At 36.4% G+C, this 22,294-nt stretch overlaps 1 protein-coding gene across 1 annotated transcript in view; it reads left to right on the top strand.

Annotated features, from left to right (window-relative positions):
- The window catches only part of LOC104574380 (centrosomal protein of 192 kDa), a 59,652-nt gene that overhangs the window by 30,628 nt on the left and 6,730 nt on the right, over positions 1–22,294 (top strand). The window contains exons 26-39 of the mRNA XM_088538161.1: positions 246–422; positions 2,341–2,431; positions 3,764–3,940; positions 4,422–4,682; positions 4,877–4,992; positions 5,696–5,805; positions 7,599–7,740; positions 9,467–9,639; positions 10,008–10,131; positions 13,417–13,522; positions 14,945–15,149; positions 16,322–16,401; positions 17,314–17,409; positions 17,884–18,003. Coding sequence (XP_088394287.1) covers positions 246–422; positions 2,341–2,431; positions 3,764–3,940; positions 4,422–4,682; positions 4,877–4,992; positions 5,696–5,805; positions 7,599–7,740; positions 9,467–9,639; positions 10,008–10,131; positions 13,417–13,522; positions 14,945–15,149; positions 16,322–16,401; positions 17,314–17,409; positions 17,884–18,003 — 1,978 coding nt within the window. The remainder of the gene's footprint in view (positions 1–245; positions 423–2,340; positions 2,432–3,763; positions 3,941–4,421; positions 4,683–4,876; positions 4,993–5,695; positions 5,806–7,598; positions 7,741–9,466; positions 9,640–10,007; positions 10,132–13,416; positions 13,523–14,944; positions 15,150–16,321; positions 16,402–17,313; positions 17,410–17,883; positions 18,004–22,294) is intronic.

Here is a 22,294-nt window from a genome sequence, read left to right as displayed (position 1 = left end):
TCCCTGTCCTATGGCTTTTTTCCTTCTGTTCCCTGCAACTTTGGGCAAATCCAGTTTTTTTTATTTGCATCTGCACTCCTGATGTTCTTATTCATCCGATTTCTTTTTGCTGTTGCTTGGTCCTGTAGGTTTGATGACCCTGAGGTAGCTGATTGCTTGTCTGTGGGCCTAGTATTCCTTCCTGCAGTGATTATGTATTTATCTGCTAATCTTATTTTATGGTGGGGTCTCTGTCTGTTTTTAAGCTCATTGAAAATCCTCGTGCTGCCATCTGGGCCTCAGTATGAAGTGGTGCTGAAAGGCGAGGTGGGGAGTGTGGAAAGCAGACCTGCGTTTGCTGCTGCTCGGTGCACAGACATCCCGCCCATTCTCTCCAATAAGCAATTCGTTGCCTGGGGAGGTGTAGCACTTGGGAGATCAGTGTAAGTATAAGTAGGGCAGCGATGCATACAAAATATTATATTAAGTATTTTATAATGCATTTACTTACAATTTAAATTCTGTATTGTCTCCATTTGTATTAACAACCCACAGCTGATAAGCTAAGCTGTTTTGCAAACTCAGAGAAATAGTATGTTATAAATTCATTTTTTATACAGGAAATATTTGCAAATATCACCTGTGATCATATTTAAGCTTTTTTTGTTTTTTAGGACTCTTTAGTTATAGTTGGAATAAAATCAGGTTTTGTAAGATCAATGCAAATAGAATTAATGAAAAAATATTTTCCAAATAAATTGGTGTCAAAAGAATATCTGGAACTCTTCCATCTCTTGCTAGTAGTGAATCTTTTGATATATATCTTTATTCCCCCTGATTTATAGATACTAAAACTACAAGCATTTGGTTTGTTAACATAATTTGGCCTTCTAAATAGCATTAATTAATTAGGCTAATGAATTAGTTCATTTCTTTGCATTTGAATGTGTTCTGATGTTAACACTTATAGTGATGGAGAACCCATCACACCTCTAATTACGGTTTCCTACCGTCTAGGGAAAGAAGCTCTTCCCTGAATTTTTAGTTTCAAGCTTCCAGCCTTAGTGTTTCAAGATTTAAAAACGAAGTCTATGTCCCTGAAATGTAGGGGAAGGCTTTCCCCTTTCTTCCTCATCCCATCCTTGCATCTAATTGCACAACCTGCTCTGTGTCAGAGTCTTTGAGTATTTGGAGTTGTTATAGAGGCTGCTGTGAGCAGCTTTTGACTCATGGAGATGGCAGAAGTTCCTGCCTCTGCTAAGTAAAGGCCTGAGTGCCAGGAGCCTTGAAGTGAACAGTGGGAGCCAGCAGCTGGTAGCAGTGAATGAGTAAAGAAGCAAGGAACAAGATCCCTCCTCCTGAGCCAGGATGAGCCTTTTTGATGGCTTCTGCATATGGTGGTGCCTCACCCTGGAAAAAGTGTTACAGTTTTCAGATTTCTGTCAGTGATTTGTATTTGTAATTAATTTGCATTGTTACCAGAGTGATATGCCAATGTAACATTATCATAAGATTTTAAAGAAAAAGTATCTAGAAGTAAAGAAAATGTAGTATCTACATTTTCTTATTTGAAAATGTATTCTGGACACTTAAGTATTTTCCAGTCAGTGTCGGGATATGTTGGAGGAAAAAAAAATTTTTTTTTGGATCTGCCTGATGCAGTCAAGTGGCCATAATTTTCTATGGTACCATCCTTGTTGATAAGTATATTAAAAGGAAAAGCTATCTTAAGCCCAGTTTAGTTCTCTAATGCTGTTTCAGTGAAATTTCAGAAGAAATCTGCTACTTTTATGTAGGATCAAAAGGAAAGTTTTTACTTCAAAATTTTTCTAGTCTCTGAGATTTGCAAGTAAGAAGTACAAAAGACTCAAGATTTGGGGGATAAAATTTTCACTGATATATTCTTGAAATTGTTATTACATTCACTGATATGTAAGCCATTTTTGTGTGAGCAATAATGCACTTAGGAATGGAGAAATGCTTTGATTTATTTACTCTCACTTTTCTTAACACTTGAAGGATTTAGATTTCCATAAATTAGTGGCTCTGAATAACTGTATCTTTAAAATCTTTAAGAGATTTTTTTTTTCATTCTTCAAAGGAGTCTCTTATATTCATACAAGTGCTGTTAAGCTACCAAGTGCAATACTTGAACTTCAGAAAAACTTTTTACTTTTTTTTCCCTATCTGAGGACTAATGTAGTCGTATATAATGTTGTGATGTGTAACTTTGAAAATACAGAAATAACCTTTGAATTAATATATTATGCTGTAACAGGAGGTAAAATTGTTCCATTTCCATGAATAAATATTCACACTGATTTTTTTCTGCACAGTACAATTTAACTTCATATTTTTCAGTCAGCAGAAGTTAACTCTAAGAAATAACTCTCTGTCTGTGACTCAACATTTAAGACTGTTGATAAGAGGCCAGGATCAGGACTGCTTTCAGGTAACAACTAATAAAAATTTCTATTTTGTGTTTATGACAGAACTATCACGATAACCTTTTTGTAATAAAGCCATCAAAACTTGTTTAATACTCACAATAGTGTTTGCTCAATAATAGCTGAATTTGTTTAGAAATCAAATAGCAGAGAATTTCTGCAATAGGATATCAGCTGAGAAAGCAAATTCAGATTTGCTATTTTGGAGTAGCAGATTGCTTAAATTAGATTGTGTTAAATATCTGATTTTGCAAATTCAGTGGAAGAGGCCAAATGGAGAATAATTTTTCTACTTTTAATAGCACTACATAGGCATATGTTCATGCAGTAAGCATATATTAAGAGTTGAGGTGGCAAAGTCTTTATTTCTCTGCCTGTATTTTGAACAATTGTTTTGGTTCACTGTGGTGTCATATATTACTGCCTACTTGATTCTGAAGCTCTCTGGGATCAAAGATCAAAGTTGTTTTACTTTTTTTTTTTTTTTTTTTTTTTTTTTTTCCTCCTCCCTGTGGTGAGTTAAATCCTGGCACTAAGCTGGGATGCCTTTCTCTCCTTTCCTTGGGAAGATATCTAATCAGAGGGGAGTCAGATACATTCTGAAATGTTATTGATGAACTTGTAACAGTGCTTGAGAAGAGGTGGCAGGTTTTAAATGTCTTACAGGTTTTGGATTTGTGACTTCTCCCAGAAAGAATTTCCTAACTATATGTAATGATGCATACCATGGTCATTGCACAGAGTTCTGGATGTCTGGCCTAATTTTCATTCTGGAAATACTTGAGATGTTTTTTTCTGGGATAATCAGAAAGCTGGTCTTCCAGTTGTTAACTAGTTCATCTGTCCTCTTTGGAGAGTGACTGAATTACTCTTGCTCATTCTGGCTGCCAATTCTGAGTTCAGCAGTCACAGATCCTTAACCAGTCTGGCTCATCCGCGAAGGCTGTTTCTGACCTGGGCAGAACTGATTGATTCTTGTCCCTGTTTTGGCCAGAAAATAACTGGCAGTGCTTGATGCCCCCCGCCAAAATTGTATGCTTCTCTATGTAATCATCTCTATTTGTCCTGACTGCGTTGGAGAAAATGAGGCTACAAAATGAAACAAGTTGACTGCGAATCTGTGTCTGGTGAAAGCTCTAAAGATGTAATACTCCTGCTGAAAAGCCATGTTTTGCCACTCCTCTATTTAGAGTCATTGTGGCCTCAAATATCTCCTCCTGCCTTGATAAGGCTCTGGATTAATTAAGTTAATTTTGGGTTATTAAGGAAATCTTGTTCTGTATGTGTTCTTACTGTACTTGCTCACTTTTGATATTTTTATTTTATTTTTTCAATAGCTGCAAAGTATATTTGGATCAGAGGAACGCCTAACTAGCAATTGGGAGCTCAAAATCCGTCCCAAAGAAGATACTAATATATACTTGATGTTTGCACCTACTCGTATAACTTGCATGTTTGCAAAGCTAGAAATCAAACAGCTGGGGATTCGATCACAGCCAGGAATTAAGTTTACTGTAAGGCTTTCTACACCTAATTTCTAATAATTTAAATTGCATACAACTTTCTTCTTTTTTTAAAGAAAAGTCTAGCACTTCTCAAGATACTCAATATGTATATGTGTATATTTGCTAAATATGATACAGACAATATATTATATAGTCTGAACATTCAACAAACTGACTTGGCATTTTGTCCATCTCCTTAAGGAAGGAGTTATGTAGTATATTAAAAGTTGTCCAAAAGATGTCCACGTTTTCCAGAAATGTCAAAAAATCGGAATTTGTCTGTTTTTACAGAAAAACTTTAATTTTCAATAAAACTTGGAAACTGGAGTTGAATAAACTTAGGCTTATTTTCTTTCTTCCTTTTCATATTTTCAGGACTTTGTCATGCTGTATAGTATAAGCTCTCTGTATAGCTTAATGCTTTTTTTTTTTTTTTTTGATAGAAACTTAGTAAGAAACGTTTCATCTCAAGTTTACTGCTCATTTTCAGATACCTCTTTCTGGATATGGAGGAACAAGCAATATCATCTTAGAAAATGTTAAAAAGCTGTCAGGTGGTTACCTGATAAAACTGGATGAAATATCCTCTGCAAGGTTGGGGAAAGTTTCTTTCCGCATAAGAAACACAGGCTCTCGTGCTGCCTACGTTAGAGCATTGTGCTTTGCAGACCTTGAGACAAAAAAAATTGTGGATCCTCACGCAATGACGATGAATCCTGAGAAGTTTGTGCTAAAGGAAGGAACACATGAGGTAAATCAAACAGTGAACAAGCTTTATTAATTTAAAATAGATGTGTTCAGTGAGTATGCGTATCAGAAGATTCTCGTTAAAGTTTCACTTGTGTTTAACCTTTTGCATTTCACTTGTATTGCAGTAATTTCACAAACATCAGGACTGACTGCAAGTTTTTTTTGTCTGAGTATGTTGACTATGTCTTTTATCAGGTGATTACTGTAACATGGAAGCCTGTGGAAAAAGAAAACTTGCATAAAACAAACCCATTGATATCAGCAATATGTTTTTTTTGGGGAGATGAAGTATCCAGACAGCAATATCGTAGGTAAGATGGAATATTGCAGGTTGCTGTTATGAAGTAGGCAGATGTTTTATAGAAGGGTAAAATGAAGGGTGTGATGCTACCAACAGCATTGGTTGTGCTTGTAAAAGGACTGCACTAGGACAGCCAAGCCCTGTTCTCTAGGTGTATAATGCAACAAGGCTGTGATTTAAGGCTTGGACATGACTGTGAAGTGAAAAATCTGTCCAGTGTGCCAGCTTCTGGCTCAAGTTTTGACTCTAAAAACACACCCAGTCAGCAACCTGGTGAATGTCTGAGACCTAGGAGGAAGAGATGGGTCACACTGACTCCTGTTGAGGCAGTCAGGCTTTGCGTAGCCGCTTGGCCTCTGATGCGTCCAAGGCTCCTTCTGCCATTTGAGTGCCAGGCTCTCCATTACTGACCCACAGAAGGATAAGCCTGTGATAGTCATGATTTGGTGCCTTTTACTATACAGCAACAGAGTGAGGTTTTTGTTTTATTGTTTTTTTTTTTTTTCTGTCCAAGTCTTAAGCATATGAGAGGGCTTCAAATTTAAAAGTATGTTCACAAAAATGGCCTTGGTGTATTCCAGAAATCGTAAAAATTAAAATGATGATAGGTTCTTACCCTAGGAATCCTTTTCAGATTGATAGTTCCAGTAATGCATATAACTTTAAATCTGTAATATGTATAATTTCAAGTCTGTTTCTTATTTCTTTGATAGAGCCATGATGTATAACCCTCAGGTAGAAAAACACATAGTCCCAGAAAACAGTCTGGTGAGAAATGTCATATTTGACGAAGAATTTCAAGGGGAGCAGCTAGTGACGGAAGGTGAGCCAATGACTCATTAAAGGAAATTGTAATACTTTTTTTTGCTGGAGGGGGGCAGGGGTGGAATAAATGTGTGTTAGGCTTGAATTCTAATTACTTTTCCCTTATTCTTTTCTTTTTTTAATGCAGAAGCCAAGTGTCCAATTTGGACAAAACTTGCTTTGTTGTATTGAGTACTTACCTGTTTAAGATTTACTGTGCTTTTCTCTGAACAGAGCAGAAGCCCTTGTGTATATATATGTTATGACACTAGGAATGTTCAGTTTATTCTAAGAATTTTTACTTTATCACTAATACATGAGCAAGAGACTTGAGGTACAAATTTACTAAAAGTTGCAGAGTTAACTTTGTACGGAGGTACCATATTCTGTATTTGAGAACTTTCTGATGTTTGAAGATGTCCTTCCCATTCCAAATTAAGCAACTTTAAACTTCTTTTTCAACTCTTGCTTGTATTACCACAGGATTGAGGAAGTCTGCAATTTATTTTAAGAACAGTGTCCCTTTTTTTTTTTTTTTTTTTTTTTTAAGCCTTTAATTCCATATTTCTTGAACTGATTCTACTTATCTATGCAAAGATTTTTGCTGTCTGGAGGTTGTTATGGTGCTTGAGTCTTTCCCATAGAAATTCTGTATGTTGCTTTTACTTGGAGCAGTGATTGTTCATCTTGGATAGCTTGAAGTGAAGTCCTACTGAAGATACCTGAGGTTTCCATGCGTGCTCCCACAGGTGGAAGTTGTTAACACAATGTGAGAGAGCCTAGACAGTCTTTGATTAACTATAGTTGGCTTACTAATAGTGTCTTGCTAGTAGGAGTTAAATATACTTTTTCTGTAGAAAGCAGATTTAACTCTTGCATCTTAGTTTACTTATTTATTTTTTGTCTTTGACACCATACTTTACTGAAATTGTCTACTGTGGTTTATTGTTTCTGATTTGATTACAACAACAACTTTTACTCAAACTTATTTATCTTGGGTATGCAAAACTGGTCATGCTCTGCTTTCTGTACTGAAGTTAATAGATTTGAGACAAAGTTGGTATTGCAAAAAGCTGGGAGACAGGCTTGTGAAACACCACAAGTATGTCTTGGAGAGTGCATGCTGGAAGTGTAGTTCTTAGAAGTGAATAGGTTATTCATATTCATGATTATAATCTTTTTAAAAAAAAAATTTTTTTTGTAGTTGTTCTTATAAAAACAAATACAATTAGGAACATGGAATTAAGAAATCTGAGATTTTTTTTTTTTTTTTTTTTTTTTGCTCAAAGATACCTTTCAGTTGAAGAGTTCTATTTTTTTTCAATGTTTAACTGCTTGGTTACTTTTTAACTCTTTAAATAAAAGTGTGCTAAAGAGATGGTGAAATAAAACTAAAAGATAAAAGGTAATCCTTACAGCTGGAAAATTCTAATCTGAAGCTACATGCTTACACACAGTTATAACCACTCCTAGTTATAACTCCGGACTGTTTTGGACTCTATTCTACATTACCTTAAGCCATGTGGGTTTTTGACAACTCTAAGAAATTATATTTAACTTCAGTGTTTGAAATAACTGGTGGTATTAGTTTTCACTCATGGGATGCATCAGTGTGAAATCTGTGAGTTAGACTAGACAGTTGGCTGTCATATTTGTGAGAGAAGCAGAATTTTACAAGTATTCTTCTGATATTAACAATCAACTGTATTTTAGGCAACTGATGATTAATTAGGATTATAGCTCAGATCTCTGTGACTTCAAGAAATTGTTGATTTTGTTTTCATTAGAATTATTCCATCACTCTTATTTTAGTATACGAAATTCCAAGGAGATCAAATGACATCCATCTCTTCTATGGAAACATGCGGAAGATTGTCCTTTGTGTGATTGGATATTCCCCTTCTGATCAAAATGACTTTGAGCAGTCTCCTCAACATCATTTGGCATCAGACAGGTAATGTGATTATAAAGGTTACCTTCAGATAACCCAAACTGAACTGCATCTGCTTTTTAAAACCTTGGAGATTTTTTTGAAGGGTTGTACAGTAGCATCAATGATGAAAATTGACTTCCTGTGTGAGTGAAAGAGCATTGCCTGCATTTTTATCTAGTCTGTTTAAATTGTTAGGATAACTTTTAAACTGTTTACCAAACTGATGTCAGTCACTTGCAACTTCCTATTCTTCATCCTGGAAAGCTGATAGAGACCTAGCTTATAGTTTGGACTTGCCATTTTTATGTATTCAGGCTGCTCTTGTATTTGAAGCCGTAGCACAAGGGAAGAAACATCCAAATCCTTACAGGTCTTACAGGTCTTGGGTTAACTGTAGAAAATATATTCTTATTGGTTGTTTCTTCAGAAGGATTTTTTCTTCACTGTTACATAAGTGAAGAAAGAGCCTCATAGTCCCGTTGAGTCTAATCTCTGCCTTAGAATTATTTGTGCTTGCTACACCCAAGATGTTGGGCATCTTCTGGACAGTTAACAGACTTACCACCTAGTGAGGTGTTTGTCAGACATGCTAGTTTCCAACCTCTAGCTGAGTTATCCTAGTATTATTTGAATTTATTAAACAGCATGAGGCTCTTCAATTTGAGTGCACTGCAATTCTTAGTAATCTGGTTATTAAGAAATTCCACATCCAGGGGTTGCCTGCGGCTTCCATAGTTATTGTCAGGGGTGAATCCATGAGCATTAATTCAGATGTGCTCAACTGAGGCAGGATTCTAAGCGGCACTGAAAAGTAAAAATAGGAATGGTATGTTTGCATAATGGTGTATGGAGTAAGACAGTTATCTGCTTTACTCTTAACTGCTGTTTTCCAGTTTATATTTTAGCATTTAAAATCTAACTTGCTGTCAGGTAAGCGTTTAACTTGAGACAAATTCTGAATCCTGGAATGAGAGAACTTCTTAGCTTTCATATATGAGCTTATCTGCCATCTCTCTTGCAATTAAAGATGTGAAACGTTGGGCTGTGAAGGCGATTAAGGAATTGGAGTTTCTGTCACACAATGAGAGATTTGGAGGGTTGGAACTGTTTAGCCTTGAACAGAGAAGTTTTAGGGTGGAGATCTTATCAGTGTGTATAAATACCTAATGGGGGCCAGTAGAGGAGATGGAGCCAAATACTTCTCAATGGAACCCTGTGAACAAGCAAGAGGCAATGGACACAAATTAAAATACAAGAAATGCCATTTAAACTTAACTTCTTTATGGTGAGGAGAGTCAAACAGTGCAACAAATTCCAAACCTGACTAGGCAAGGTCTTAAGCAATCTCTTCTAGAGGGCCCTGCTTTGGCAAGGTTCGTTGGACTAGATTATCTCTAGAGATTCTTTTCACCTTCAGCTGTTCTGTGAACTCTTATTACTCCCTACAGTACCGTCTTAATCTGAATAAAGCACGTATGGAGAAAGCCTTTTACTTTACTGTCAACGAAAGATAACTGCTTCTTTTAATCCCTTCCATTATGCTCCTTTAAACATCCTATTAATAAGTTTTGTCATGATATGGCTGCTTATTTAAAATTTTAATAATGGAGAGTTGAATTAAGTTGAAGGATGTTGTGAAGAGCTTTATGTGCTCGGACTGTGAGACTGAGGAATATTAAAAGTACCTTGAAATCCCTCGTAAGCTATTTTTTATAAATACTGTTGTTTAATGCAATTTTATTTTTAGGTTTGGCAACTCTGTCAGACATATCAATGCAACTTTGGATGTTCTTCCCGTTAAAGGACCTCAGGGTCCTCCGTTACATGTTAAAACTGATGATATTATTCAGAATATATTAGTGGATCAGCAGACTTGGTCTGTTATACCCGAATACTTAATTTTGACACCACCTTCTATTAGTAAGTATTTTTTCAAAGTTAATAAAATAACCATTCTAGTAGTAAAATAACTGTACTATTTACTATGCCTGTAATTATTTTGGATTTCTTGATGAGTAATCTTGTTGGCATAGCATTTATTCTGAACAGTAAACTGGTTTGAACATTGCTTTGATGAAATTGTCAGCAGAAAGATGAATTAGGTAGTATATGTGAACTAAGATGGCATTTTTTTGATATGCAGTTCATTAGTAAGAGAATCTATGAAGGCTTTAAAGTATACAAGGATAAAAATCAAACAAAAAATACTTGATTTTATCTGGTTCATATCTCAATTTTGGACATCTTAATTTTTTGTTTATGTTAACTTTTTAATTTTTGTATCACAGGTGGAACAGCTGATACTGGACATGTACAAATTATCAATAATTCTAGTAGGATGTTGCAATTTGAGCTTTCTTGGCCAGCTCACTGCCTTACTATAACTCCACAACATGGCAATATTGAACCAGAGTAAGTTTCTTTTCGTAGGTTTCCTTAATTTATGAATATAATCTGGTTATTAAGGTTTTAGTGGAGTTTATTTTGGTGAGTTCTAAGGTATGGTCTTTCTGTTGGTTAATATGTAAACCTGGCTTCTTTATCCTTATCCTTCTAAGGACCTTATCCTTTATATTTTCTTGTGTAACTTTTGTCATTTGTCATAAGTAAAATTATATAGAAGCCAAGAATTTTCTGTGCTGAGAAATACTGTTGTTGTTCTTGTGTGGTTCTGCTGAAACTGGATGGCTGACAAAGTAGAAGTTTAAAAAGAAATCTTCACAATAGTGGTTTTGTTAAAAGTGATCCTCTAAAAAACAGTTAGATATTCTATAAAATGCTTCTCTTAGTATGACTTGTTCATATTTTCTTTTGCTGATACGCTGACAGTCATATTATATATACACATCTCATATGTATACACATGTATATGTTCACATATATCAGAACTTATAAAATATATATAAGTATAATATATAGATTATACACAGCATCAGTTATATATATGTATTGCATATCATTAATCATATATTATACTATATATATCTCATATATTTATTTATATATTTGTGTTTCAACATTTATTTATTGCCACTTAATCTCTGACTTCTCAAAACTTGTAATATAAAAGGAAAAGCAAGTAGGTGTCAGGTCACCTATCTTTACTATTAGTATTTTGTCACTGCAGTCATAAAATTACTCTGTGTGTGTGTGTGTGTGTGTGTGTGTGTGTGTGTGAAACTTCCCACATATGTCAGCAAAAAGTCTTGTCGCAGTAAATTGCTTGATAGTTCTGGCCTCCTCTGATTTCTGAAGGTTTTCTTTTTTTCCCTCAAGGTCAGTTTAGATTGGCTTTTATGATCCCGTTGTTAAACTAGTCTCATATCCTTCTTAATTGCTTTTTTTCCACAAAAACAGCGTGAGTATTATTTAGCTTATTAATTGCTTTAATTTTGTGGATGTTTCCCCCAAAGCAAGCGAATGCCCTTCAATTCGGCATCATTGATGTGATGTATTTAAAAATATATATATATGTATTTTATATATAAACATATAGATAAACATATATATATTTTATTTTATCTTCATATATGCGTAAACACCTGGATACATTAGGTGGGAGGGTCTTCTATCAGTATTGAGAACAAGAAGCTTATCTGGAGTACTTGGGTATCTGTCACTCCTTAGAGATGCTGTCAAGGCTAAGAACATTATTTCAAAAAACTGATGTAACAATGAATACCTCTCCAATAAGGATATAACTGGTGTCCTATACTCCCAATTTATGATTCTCTGTAGATGGGTTCTTATTAAGAGAATCGAAGTGATTCTTCTGGCAACTTCCTTGTATTGGATAATTTTATTTTTTTCCCTCTTCATTGGAGAAGAGTGAACTGAAACCTCAGCTGTTGGGTCTGAGTAAGTAGTCTGGGTCAAGAACAGAGCTGCAAGTGGGAAACAGATCTGTGGGAACAGCTGGCTCAGGCCCAGTAAGCTGCACTTCACCTGTTTCTCTATTTTTCATGACCCTGCCTCTCCAGTGCCAAGAGCACACAGGCTGTTTGGGCAGGAGCCACCTAGAATCTGCATAATGCAGTGATGCCTGGCACCACACAGTCTTCTTGAACTGGTATATTCCAGGAAAAGGAGGAGGTCTGATACTTCTGTGACAGTGGAGAATGTTCCAAAGACCAAGAACATGCTTTGCCATATAGGGTCACACATGCTGCCCCCCACTAAAACCCTCAAGTTCCAAGGGATGTGATAAAGGCAATCACTAACCTATGTGAATGTGCAGTAACGAAGTAGGCTGTCCCTACTGAATTCAGTAGCATTTTTATGTATTTTCACATAGAGATGATGTGAAGCTAGCCTCAGGGGTGTTGGCTGCACCTCAGTGTTGGGACATAAGTCCTGAGAAAGAAACAGTTCTTTGGAAGCCAGGAACGTTGGAAACTGGAAAAACTTTTAAGAGCCTTCTTTGGAAAATGTTTCTGCAACTTTCTTTCTGGATGATATGTGGAGATTTTTGTTTTTCCTGCTAGACACCACTCTGTTCAGAATGGAGCAATGAAAGTACTGAGTGGTTAGGTTTGAATATGACCCTTGTGAGAGACATATGGTCTGTGACTCCATGCAAGTCGGATTGACAGATGAAGTTTGCAGCAAATGTGAAAAAGAAGCTGAAAGGCAATGGAAGGGTTTGTGGCAACAGATAGTTTATAGACACTGGCATGGTGTGTGTGCATTGCAATCCTATTCTGGCATACACAGCCTGTGTGTGAGAGGATGGCATTAGTGAGGATGTTCCAAAAACTGCTGAGCCTTAAAAAATTCTCATCTCAAGTGTGAGAGTGTGTGAATGCACTCGCTGGCAATGCCCCTGAAAGACTTAACTGCTGCTGGAAGCTAAAATCCCATCCTTTTTAACTGAAAAGAACATTTCAAGAAATACCAGTATCCCAATGAGATATTTTTAAATTATTAGCAGCTGTTAATTGAGATTTATATGAGACAGACGTATTATGATTCCTGTGGATTGATTTCGCACCTACACCAAACTTGTGTGCTGTGCTAATTGCATCTCAAGCTGGTCCTTCAGATGTAGCTTGAGTAATTCTGCTAATTGGTTTTATTTGCATAATATCAATGACATTTATTTCAGTGATGTAGTGCTAATTATTGATAATCTTCTTTGCTTACTTTCTGCCCTCCTTTATTTAAATTTATACAGTATAGAATACTGTAAATGGAACACTGTAAATCAGAATATGTTTATGTTCTCTGTGGTCAAATTCTGTGTGATGTCCTAACTGCTTTGAACGAATTCTGTTCTTTCTATCTATAAAAAGCACTGATAACATTGGTAGATTTTTCTTTTTTTCCAGAGTTGGTGGCTCTGCATGGGCAAAAGGAAATAGAACAATTTCTATTAACCTGGAACTGGCTTATAAGAATACCTTAAATATAATTTGTGCAAATAATTTGACTAATACTATTTCATTTTTGAAAATTGAAACTGTCTTACTTCCCATTGCCTGACAGGATATTACTGACAGATAGATTTCACTCTTTTTCTGCTCCCCTCCCAAGTGAGAAGTTTGTAAAGTGTGTTACTGTTTTATGTACTGGTTATCTAAGGCTCTTAATCTCTAGATTTTATCCATTTAGCTGCCATCCTTTCTTGAGCTAGCAAGTTCAGTAATAGATGTTCAGTCTAATCTGAGGATAATGCTAGCAATTTTTTCCTTTTAATAGGAGCAGTATACTAATTCTGGTGAGTCCTAATCCGTCACTTGCTACAAAACCTTCAGTAATCCCTTGGAGTGGCCTAATCTATATACACTGTGATAATAGACAAAAGGTAAGGCTTGAGAGTTATGACAGTTTATTTTGGTTTGATGTGTAGGAATGAGTAGTATTGCTATAACCTTTTAGGCATAAGATACCAGTTCTGTCAATTTTATGTGTTTTTTATTAAAATCATTTTCCCTTCCCTAATTTTAATGCTTTCCTAAAGAAAATGTTAATGAATAAAAATAGCTAAGCTGTTTTCTTTGCAAACATTCTTGAGATTCTTGGTTCTGTTCCTTTTGGTCTCTTTTAAGATAATATTAACCCTCTGGCAGATGAGTCTGTGGGAAAGAAACTGTAGAACAGGTTCTTGATGTTCATGTATTTTAATCCAAGATTTTTCCTTGCTTGAATTAAGCAGTATATATAAAATACACTTACTAAGCCAAGAGGTTTTCCTTTCATCAAAGTAAAAGCAGATAGGCTCTTTGGTAGTCTCTCTTAGAGAAATAGATACCTACTTATGGATGTTGAGAATTTTGTTTTGTTTTTGAAGTCAGTATATCTTTTGATGGTGTTGATGAGGGTGGATGGAGAGAGAGAGAAATAGATGAAGGAGACTTAAAAGACAAAAAAGCAATTCTACTTTTCCATATCTTCTCTTAAAGGAGAAAGTTGGCATGTACGGTTTGGAATTGGAAACTGCCATTAGGGGCACAGGGACATTGATGAATATGATGAGTTGAGAAGGCCATGGGCGCTGCACACATCCTTAATGTGCCACGTTCAGCAATATGAGAACTAGTAAAACAAAAATAAAGGATGTAGCAAAACCAGTCGAATATGAATGATCTGGTAGCTGATAATGCTTTCTTTGCTACCTGTCCAGTTAGGTAAAGAGTGTTTTCAGATTTTAGTAATATTATCCTAAGTATTTAGGAGGATCTTACACAGCAGACAGTAGATGCTCTCTGAGAGTAGACCTGGTCCCTTTTTCTGGGAACAGAGAAATTGGCAAATAACTTTCCTTTGTATAACTTACTGTTTTGTCTGTCTTTTTGAAGAATAATCTGCTGTCACTTTATTACAATATGCTGTAGAATAGTTGTTATGCAATGTTGTAGTTATAAGTAAGTAGTCTTTATAGGTAACTATAAATATTTATGGAAAACAACTCTAGTGAGAGCAGGATTCAGTTTTAATAGGTTACTGTAATGGTATTTGCACATAGCCTATTGAAATGAACCCTCTAGATGGTAAACACTGAGTAAATTTTCTGTTTCTCCTAAATTATTTTTTCCCTGCAAAGCTATTAAACTTTATGATTTGAAATTAGAAAAGATCTGAATATTTAACTTAACGTTTTTTCTGCTGTTGGGATGTAGGGTTGAACAAGGTGTTTAAAACAAACAAAAGGTGACAAAAAAGCAGAGCTTATGATATAACAGTTAACTATTTAAATATTTCTTACTCTCTTCAAATTGTGTTAAAGTTTATCAAAGTGCAGATTCAAGATGCAATCGCAAAGGGTGCATCTGAGGAAGGCTCTCCATCTAGAAAACTGGATATATTCGCTCTACCATCTGAAAATCCTGCTATTCATGTGGCAAAACCTCTTTCAATGCCCTCATTTTCAACAATGGTAATAAAGAACAGAACTGTCGTTTTTCCTAATACAGGATCTGGTGAAAGCTCAGGTAATTTCACTTTTTTTGTAATTGCTGCATCTGTGGTATTTTATGTTTAGAGTTTTTGTTCACTGAGTTACATGTTTAGAAACTTAAATGCCTTGATTCTTAATTTTTTTTTTTTTAAGCCTGATAAGCGTGATTGGGCAGGACCACTGTCTTGAGTCTGTTTCTTGAAATATTAGTCCTTGTGATGTAACTTTTTTTTCTTTAATCTCTGAGGTCTTTTTCTTTCCTGTGCAGCATAGCAATTGTGTTGCCTGTCGGTGGGCTTGCGTAGGCGGGGTACATAGCTTGGCAGTTTTTAGGCACTTTGATGGATGGTACCATTCTGTGCCATGGCAAGGGTGGCACTGTGGGCTTGCTGTGCTTGACTAAAGCTATTCCAAATCACTGCCCTTCTGCAGTTCTCTGCCTTCTCCTCATACTCTGCTTGTCTCTGTGATACTAGATAAATACCTGTGCATATAGCAGAGAAATCCAGTTTCTTAAGTCTGAGGGAATACTAACTGCAAGATTGGCTGACTGCCTTGTACATATGGATGTTGTTGAAAATAGATCCTTGAACCCTCCGTCTTTATTTTTTAACTCCAATGATGCTTTAAATCATCTAGATCACTATATGAAACTGCCATTCTGTTGTCTAGATGCCAGATATTCCCTACTGCTTAGGTATCTTTTCTAGTGAAGATTTATGCTATATTTCACTGGCATTATGTATTAGCAGCAGTGAGAACTTTTTGGAGCTTTTGCATTCTATTATTTGAAAATACTGGCCAAAAATTTGAATCCTATAATAAACAGAGATTGTCAGAAGTGACTAGGAGGATATCTTTGCTGTTTGTCTGTTCTGGACTTGCAGAAGCTAAATTTCCAGCAAAAAACAGTGCATTGTCTTTGACAAACTTTTCTTCCCCCCTGTAAGCATCTTCAGTGTGATTCTTAATTGGGAGTAAAGTCTTCTAATTTTGCTTTAAGTTTTCAAGAGTTTTGATGGTTTATTTTGTTTGGTTCTGCTCTAGAAGCTTCAGATCTGTTTTGGTGTCATGAAAACTGTTTCTGTTAAACTTTTGTTTTGAAATATAGTTTTTTGTTTAAATTATTTCAAGAAGCAATTAAAAGAAAATACTTCAGAGAAAAAAAAAGACATTCAATATATTATTCTGATACATCCTTTCTAGAGAGCTATCTGGAAATGGAAAATAAGGGGGAGGAAAACCTGAAGTGGCATTTGTCATCATTTGCGCCACCCTATGTTAAGGTGAGTGAATGCTGCCTTGCTAATGTGTGTTTTGTACAAATCTCTCTTTCTTTTTTTCCATCTCTTCCTTTACTTTCTCTTCTCTTCCCCTTCTTTTTCAGAAATAATATATTACATACACTGTTAAGATTCTTCTTTTCAGAAATAATATATCTTACATAATACACTGTTAAGTTTCTTCTCAGGCAGTCTGATTGTACTAGGGAAATGTTTATCTTCCCTTTCCAAGTGATGTGCTATCTGACAGTGAATCAGTGGATCAGGAACAGTCTTGTGGAGCACTTACTAGCTCGTAAGGCTTGCTAGTGCTCATCCTCTACGTCCTGCAGATTGCATTAAACAGGCATGTGTGAGAGGTGTCTGCTTCAGATCCACAGTGTCTGACTCATTTACCTTGTTCTGAGACTTGTCTTGCTGGGATTATACTGTGTATGGTATCTCTGGAGTAATTTTGAATTAGGTCAGAGATACTTGCTGTTGCTACTTTTGCAATTACTGTAGACGTGACATTGTTATTTGTGAATATTTTTCCCTCTGTGTGTGTGTGTGTGTGTGTGTGTGTATTTTGTTGCTGCTTTGTATACATAAGGAGTGCTGTTTTACTGATTTTGAACTAGAAGGGTCATATGAAATGATGGAAAAAGTAGAAAATGAAACACAGAGTTGTATCCCAGATTCTGAAAACTGAGTATTCAGTGTTCTGGCTATTGTGCTAGTTCTAAATTTCAAGTCAGTAGTCATGGCGATTGCATAAATATTGTAGTAGTTTAAATCCTTATTCTTTTGCTTTTGGGGATTTGATATTATCTTTTCACTTGAAAGTAGCTTGATTTTTAGTCATATCTTTTTAAAGTCCTCTGCAAGACTGATGAACTTTTTCCCTCCAAATCTAACTCATAACTTTACTTGCAGGATGTAGATGAAAGTGGTCATGTTTATAGAGTTACCTACTCAGCTTTCAGATGGTCTCGTGTTTCTGGTGTTCTTGAAGCTCATGGAAAAGAGAAGGTAAATTGGTATTTTTATTTCAAAAAAATGTGTTTCTTAACTGTAAAATAGAACCTTTCCAGGACAGAAAAGTGCTATGAAGTGCTTTCTAAAATCTACAACAGAGTCTGGAATAATACTCTGTTCTTAAGAAAGGGAAAATGGTGCTCTCGACTAGTTTCGTATGTAAAGTATTGTCATACTTGAAGAGGAGTTTTCTATTCCTTAAAATGATTTCATTTGCGTTAACAATTTTATCTCCTGGCCAGTAGAGGGTTTCATAACCACGATGATAAAACACATACAAGCACATATTGAACAGGAGGATGGTCAACAGTATCTTATGCAAGTCGGTCTGTTGTGGCATGCATGTATCTCTTTAGTGTATACATTTGTTGCTGACTTAACTGTAATTGCCCGTAAATGAATTTAATGATGATTTAAAAAAAAAAAAAGTGTTTTTTTTTTTTTTTTTTTTTTTTTTTCTTTTGGTAGGTTTCTGTAATCTTTCTACCCAGAGACAGAGGAGATTACTCCCAGTTCTGGGACCTTGAGTGTTACCCTATTGAAAACCCAAATAGGAAACACAAATTAAGATTTCAGCTTTCTGGAGCGGTAAGAATATAAATTACTATATAATATGATTACTATATTATATATATACATGTATACAATATAATTACTATAAACTTTCTCCTGGGCAAAAATTCCTGGTAAGCATGTAACTACACAGTACTGTTTCTGATATGCCCCAGAATATTTCGAAAAAATCTGATAATACTTTTATCTTAGATTTAAATGTACTTCTTATCTTACACAGGCAAGGCGAGAATGGTAGTTTCGTGATAAGTAAGTTGACGTGAGAGACAAAATTTTGCTTAGTGTTCAAAGAGAGAAACTTGTTTTCTCTGGCAATTGTTTCTGAGGAGGCAAAAGTTTATATCACACTTTAAATGCATCATGCTACAAAGGACTGTAGCAAAGTACCTGACCTGTGGTATATTATAAAGTGTAACACTGCAATCTTGGAAGCTTCAGGCTTCCGAGATAAGGGTGTGTTTCTTCTGAATCTCTTTTTCTGAGCATTTTTGTATTTAACATTTTTAATTATGTACTTAATCTGTATTAATCTGTATTTTAATGTGGAAAAGTACGCAGTTTTACTAAATGCTTTATGTAGTTGATTTGGAAAGAATTTTCTGTTCACTTTTGATCCTCATTTTAGTTCCGTCTCTCTTGTTAGAAGTAGGCATGTTTCTGTACAATAAACCATGATGTAGTCAGTGGAACTGATATGACTTCAGACTCGCTATTTTTTGAATTTGTTCAGTCTATGGGGGGAGGAGCTGACTTGCTTTCTTAAGTGTGTTTGCAGATTTAAAGAGTATCAAAAACAGTGATGAAAGTGTTTTAATCGTTTTTTCGTAGGGTCTGTTGAGTAGAAGAAAATGTGAATTCAGGAGAAAAATGGGGGCAAGGAGGAAGGAGGGAACTTGGACTGATAAGACTATGAGTCTGTCTTTGTGAAGACTGTTGCACTGAGTGTATGTAGTACTTTCATGAGCTGTTTCCAAAGTCTCCCTTATCTCTTGTGTTAAGAGAAAGACACGCACAGCCACCAGGCCAAAAAAAAAAAAAAAATTTATCAGGCATCTAAAACTATCATCCTATAAATATAGATCAGAATGACAGGGTAGGTGGGATTTTTTTTATAAGACTTACAGGAGCATTTGGAACTCCCCTTCAGCTCTCCTGTAGTTCCTCAGCCCTATCTGCTGAGACCTGGAGATAGGAGTTTGGGACCTGGAACAGATTTTCTGTGTTTTGTCCTTTGATTGCTTTTAATCCCTGCCTTATTACCCCTCAGAATGTGAAATAGCTCTGTATAATGAGTATTAAGATATGATTAAGATACATGGTTTGCTGCCCTCTCCAGAAGGAAATGTAATTTCCAAGTTGTCCAGATGAAGATATTCTAGAGAGCTGTGTCAGTAGTAAGAATCTAAGTTGCTGTTGTTGCCAGTACCTCTTACCTCTGTTGGACAGCAGCCATGGAGCAGGATGCTGCTGCTTCCCATTTGTTTATGCTGAAAGGGTGACTTGTTCACAAGATATGCATTAAATGACTTCCAACTTCGGGCAGTTTTTGTTTAAGAGCGTTTTTATTAAGCTTTCATCTATTTGTTTCAGTTTTTCATTAGAAATCTATTTATAAATAATTCATTTCTGAGAACGTGACTAGGTGCAAAAGTTGTGTAAATATTTGAGCAGATCAACTTTATATTGATGTTATGAACTAGCGTGTCAAATTTGTTCCTCTTGATTTTTTTCAAAGGTGTTAACAATTAGTTCTTTCAAACATCTTGTAGCTAGTCGTATGGGAAAGTTTTTGTAGAAAAGATTTGAAAAATGTCAAGATGACTTTGAAAAAGTCAGAGCTGAAAATGAAATATTTCCATAATCAAACAGGTAAGGAATTACAGATCTGTTTACAAGAGGAGTCAGCACACATTATTTAATTGCCTGTAACTAGCGGTGTCCCTCAGGGGTCAGTCCTCAGTCCAGTCCTGTTCAATTTATTCATCAATGACCTGGATGAAGGCACAGAGTGCTCCCTCAGCAAGTTTGCTGATGATACCAAACTGGGAGGAGTAGCCGATACTCCAGAGGGCTGCACTGCCATCCAGAGGGACCTGGACAACGGGGCAGTGAGAAACGTCCTGAAGATCAACAAGGGGAAGTGTAAAGTCCTGCACCTGGGGAGGAATAACCCCAGACACCAGTACAGGCTGGGGACTGACCTTCTGGAGAGCAGCTCTGCAGAGAGGGACCTGGGTGTCATGGTGGATGACAAGTTGACCATGAGGCAGCAGTGTGCCCTCGTGGCCAAGAAGGCCAATGGGATCCTGGGGTGCATTGAGAAGAGCGTCTCCAGCAGGTCAAGGGAGGTGATCCTGCCCCTCTACTCATCCCTGGTGAGGCCGCATCTGGAGTATTGTGTCCAGTTCTGGGCCCCACAGTACAAGAGGGATGTGGAGCTGCTGGAGAGTGTCCAGTGCAGGGCTACAAGGATGATCAGGGGCCTGGAACATCTGCCCTATGAGGAGAGGCTGAGGGAGCTGGGCCTGTTCAGCCTGGAGAAGAGAAGGCTGAGAGGGGATCTCATTAGCGTCTATAAGTACCTCAAGGGAGGCAGTGAGGAGGATGGTGCTGCATTACTACAGCTGCGTTACTACAACTTTGCAAAGGGCTCGAGTCCTGTTGGGTTTGCTGAGGCCAAGAGGGCGACTGCTCTGGTTAATGTGAGTCTTGATAGAATGAGGTGGGAAGACTGACTGTCATTCATAATGACTGAGCGGTATTTATTTGTAGCACCACTTCGAAGGAAATGGAAGACTTGGAAGAACTTGGAAAAGAACTAAAGGAATGGCAGGAAGTTTGAAAAATGAATAATACAATTGTGAACAGCTGAGGACTGCATAAAAGTGAACCCCGCCTATAGCCTGAAAAAGGGATAATGGCATAAAGTAACTACATGCCATATATATAAATATTTTTTTACTTACATAATTTATCATCTTTAGCTATAACTATACCTTTTTAATGTATCATTTTGCAACAGGAGAAGTGAACCACCTGAGCTGTCGCTTAGTGAATTTCTTGGTGAATACTGAATCCAACCTATTGTTTACCAGCATTTCTGGTTTGATTGCTGTTCTCAGCGGTTCAGAAGACTTATTTTATTTTGTACATTCTAGGAGCAAGAGAAGGAAAAGAAGAAAATCTAAGCTCAGTGAGGAGAAAAAAAATAAGACTAAATAGATACGAGTTTTATTCCTGTGCTCGTGAGGTTTCTTTGGAACCAGTGCACTTAAATGTAACTGTTTGGACTGTGTTAATATACTGCTCTCATTTGAAACAGGAAAAATCAGTAAATAGGGGTGTCATTTAACTGATGCAGTAGTAGAAGATGCCATTATAAATAGCGAGGAGAGTGTCTGACAATTTTCCATGGTGTGTCTTGTTCTCATGGACCAAACTTGCCTTATTGATAAGCTAGATTTTGAAAGATAATTCTGAGGCATGGCACTCATCATTTTTCCTTCGAAAGCTCTTGAAACAAGAGATACATATGAAGCCTTTCTTGGCTTTACATATCAGGTTCTACTGTAGTTCATGGGTTATTTGCAACTGAAGAATATTTTTCTTTTAACATTAGGATAACTTGACTGCTGCTACTTCTGACAGACTGATTAGAAGCTCTTTCAATAAAAAAAATGAATGTCTAAAAGACACATTTGTCATACCGGCTCTATTGAAGATGAATATTTCTTTTAGTCTTCCCAGGGTAAAAGGAATCAACTTCCTGTCTAAGATGTCAGCAGGTTTTGAAAAATTTGAGACAATGTTGTATGACTAAGTGTAGGAGAATCTCAGATTCTTTGACTTTGTCAAGATACTGTGACCCAAGGGTATCAAACACTATCTGTCTAGCTCTGTCAAACAAAGCAGATTTGGTAATTGTGCATCTGGCAAAGCTGGTTGCTTCGTGTTAGTTGAGTACAATGAGTGTAGGTCCCTACTGGCATGACAGCAGTAAATATTACAGCTGAATTTCAGAAAGTAGAAGTTAGTGTAATGCAGTATCAGATGCTGCTTCTCTGTAGAGCTCTTGCTTTGGTGAGAAGGATGTGTTGTTTGTCATGCAAAAGCATTACAAAACTTTTTGCTTTTGTGATAATTCAAGTTACAGTGATGATTTATCCCTTCCTTCCTTTTTCTGAGCAGTTGTTTTGCTGACTTTGCTGCTTTTGAGGCATATGGGCAGAATATCTGCAGAGCTGCTGAGTTTTTTTTTTTTTTGAATAAAATCTTCATTGTTAGCAGCAGTCTCAAGTCTCCATCT

The sequence above is a fragment of the Tinamus guttatus genome, unplaced genomic scaffold (assembly GCF_059628265.1).
Source record: "Tinamus guttatus ecotype Peru unplaced genomic scaffold, ASM5962826v1 Tinamus_guttatus_pri_ptg000941l, whole genome shotgun sequence".
Taxonomy (NCBI): domain Eukaryota; kingdom Metazoa; phylum Chordata; class Aves; order Tinamiformes; family Tinamidae; genus Tinamus; species Tinamus guttatus.
Note: the sequence above shows the minus strand (reverse complement) of the source record. Positions and strands in the feature narration are given on the sequence as shown.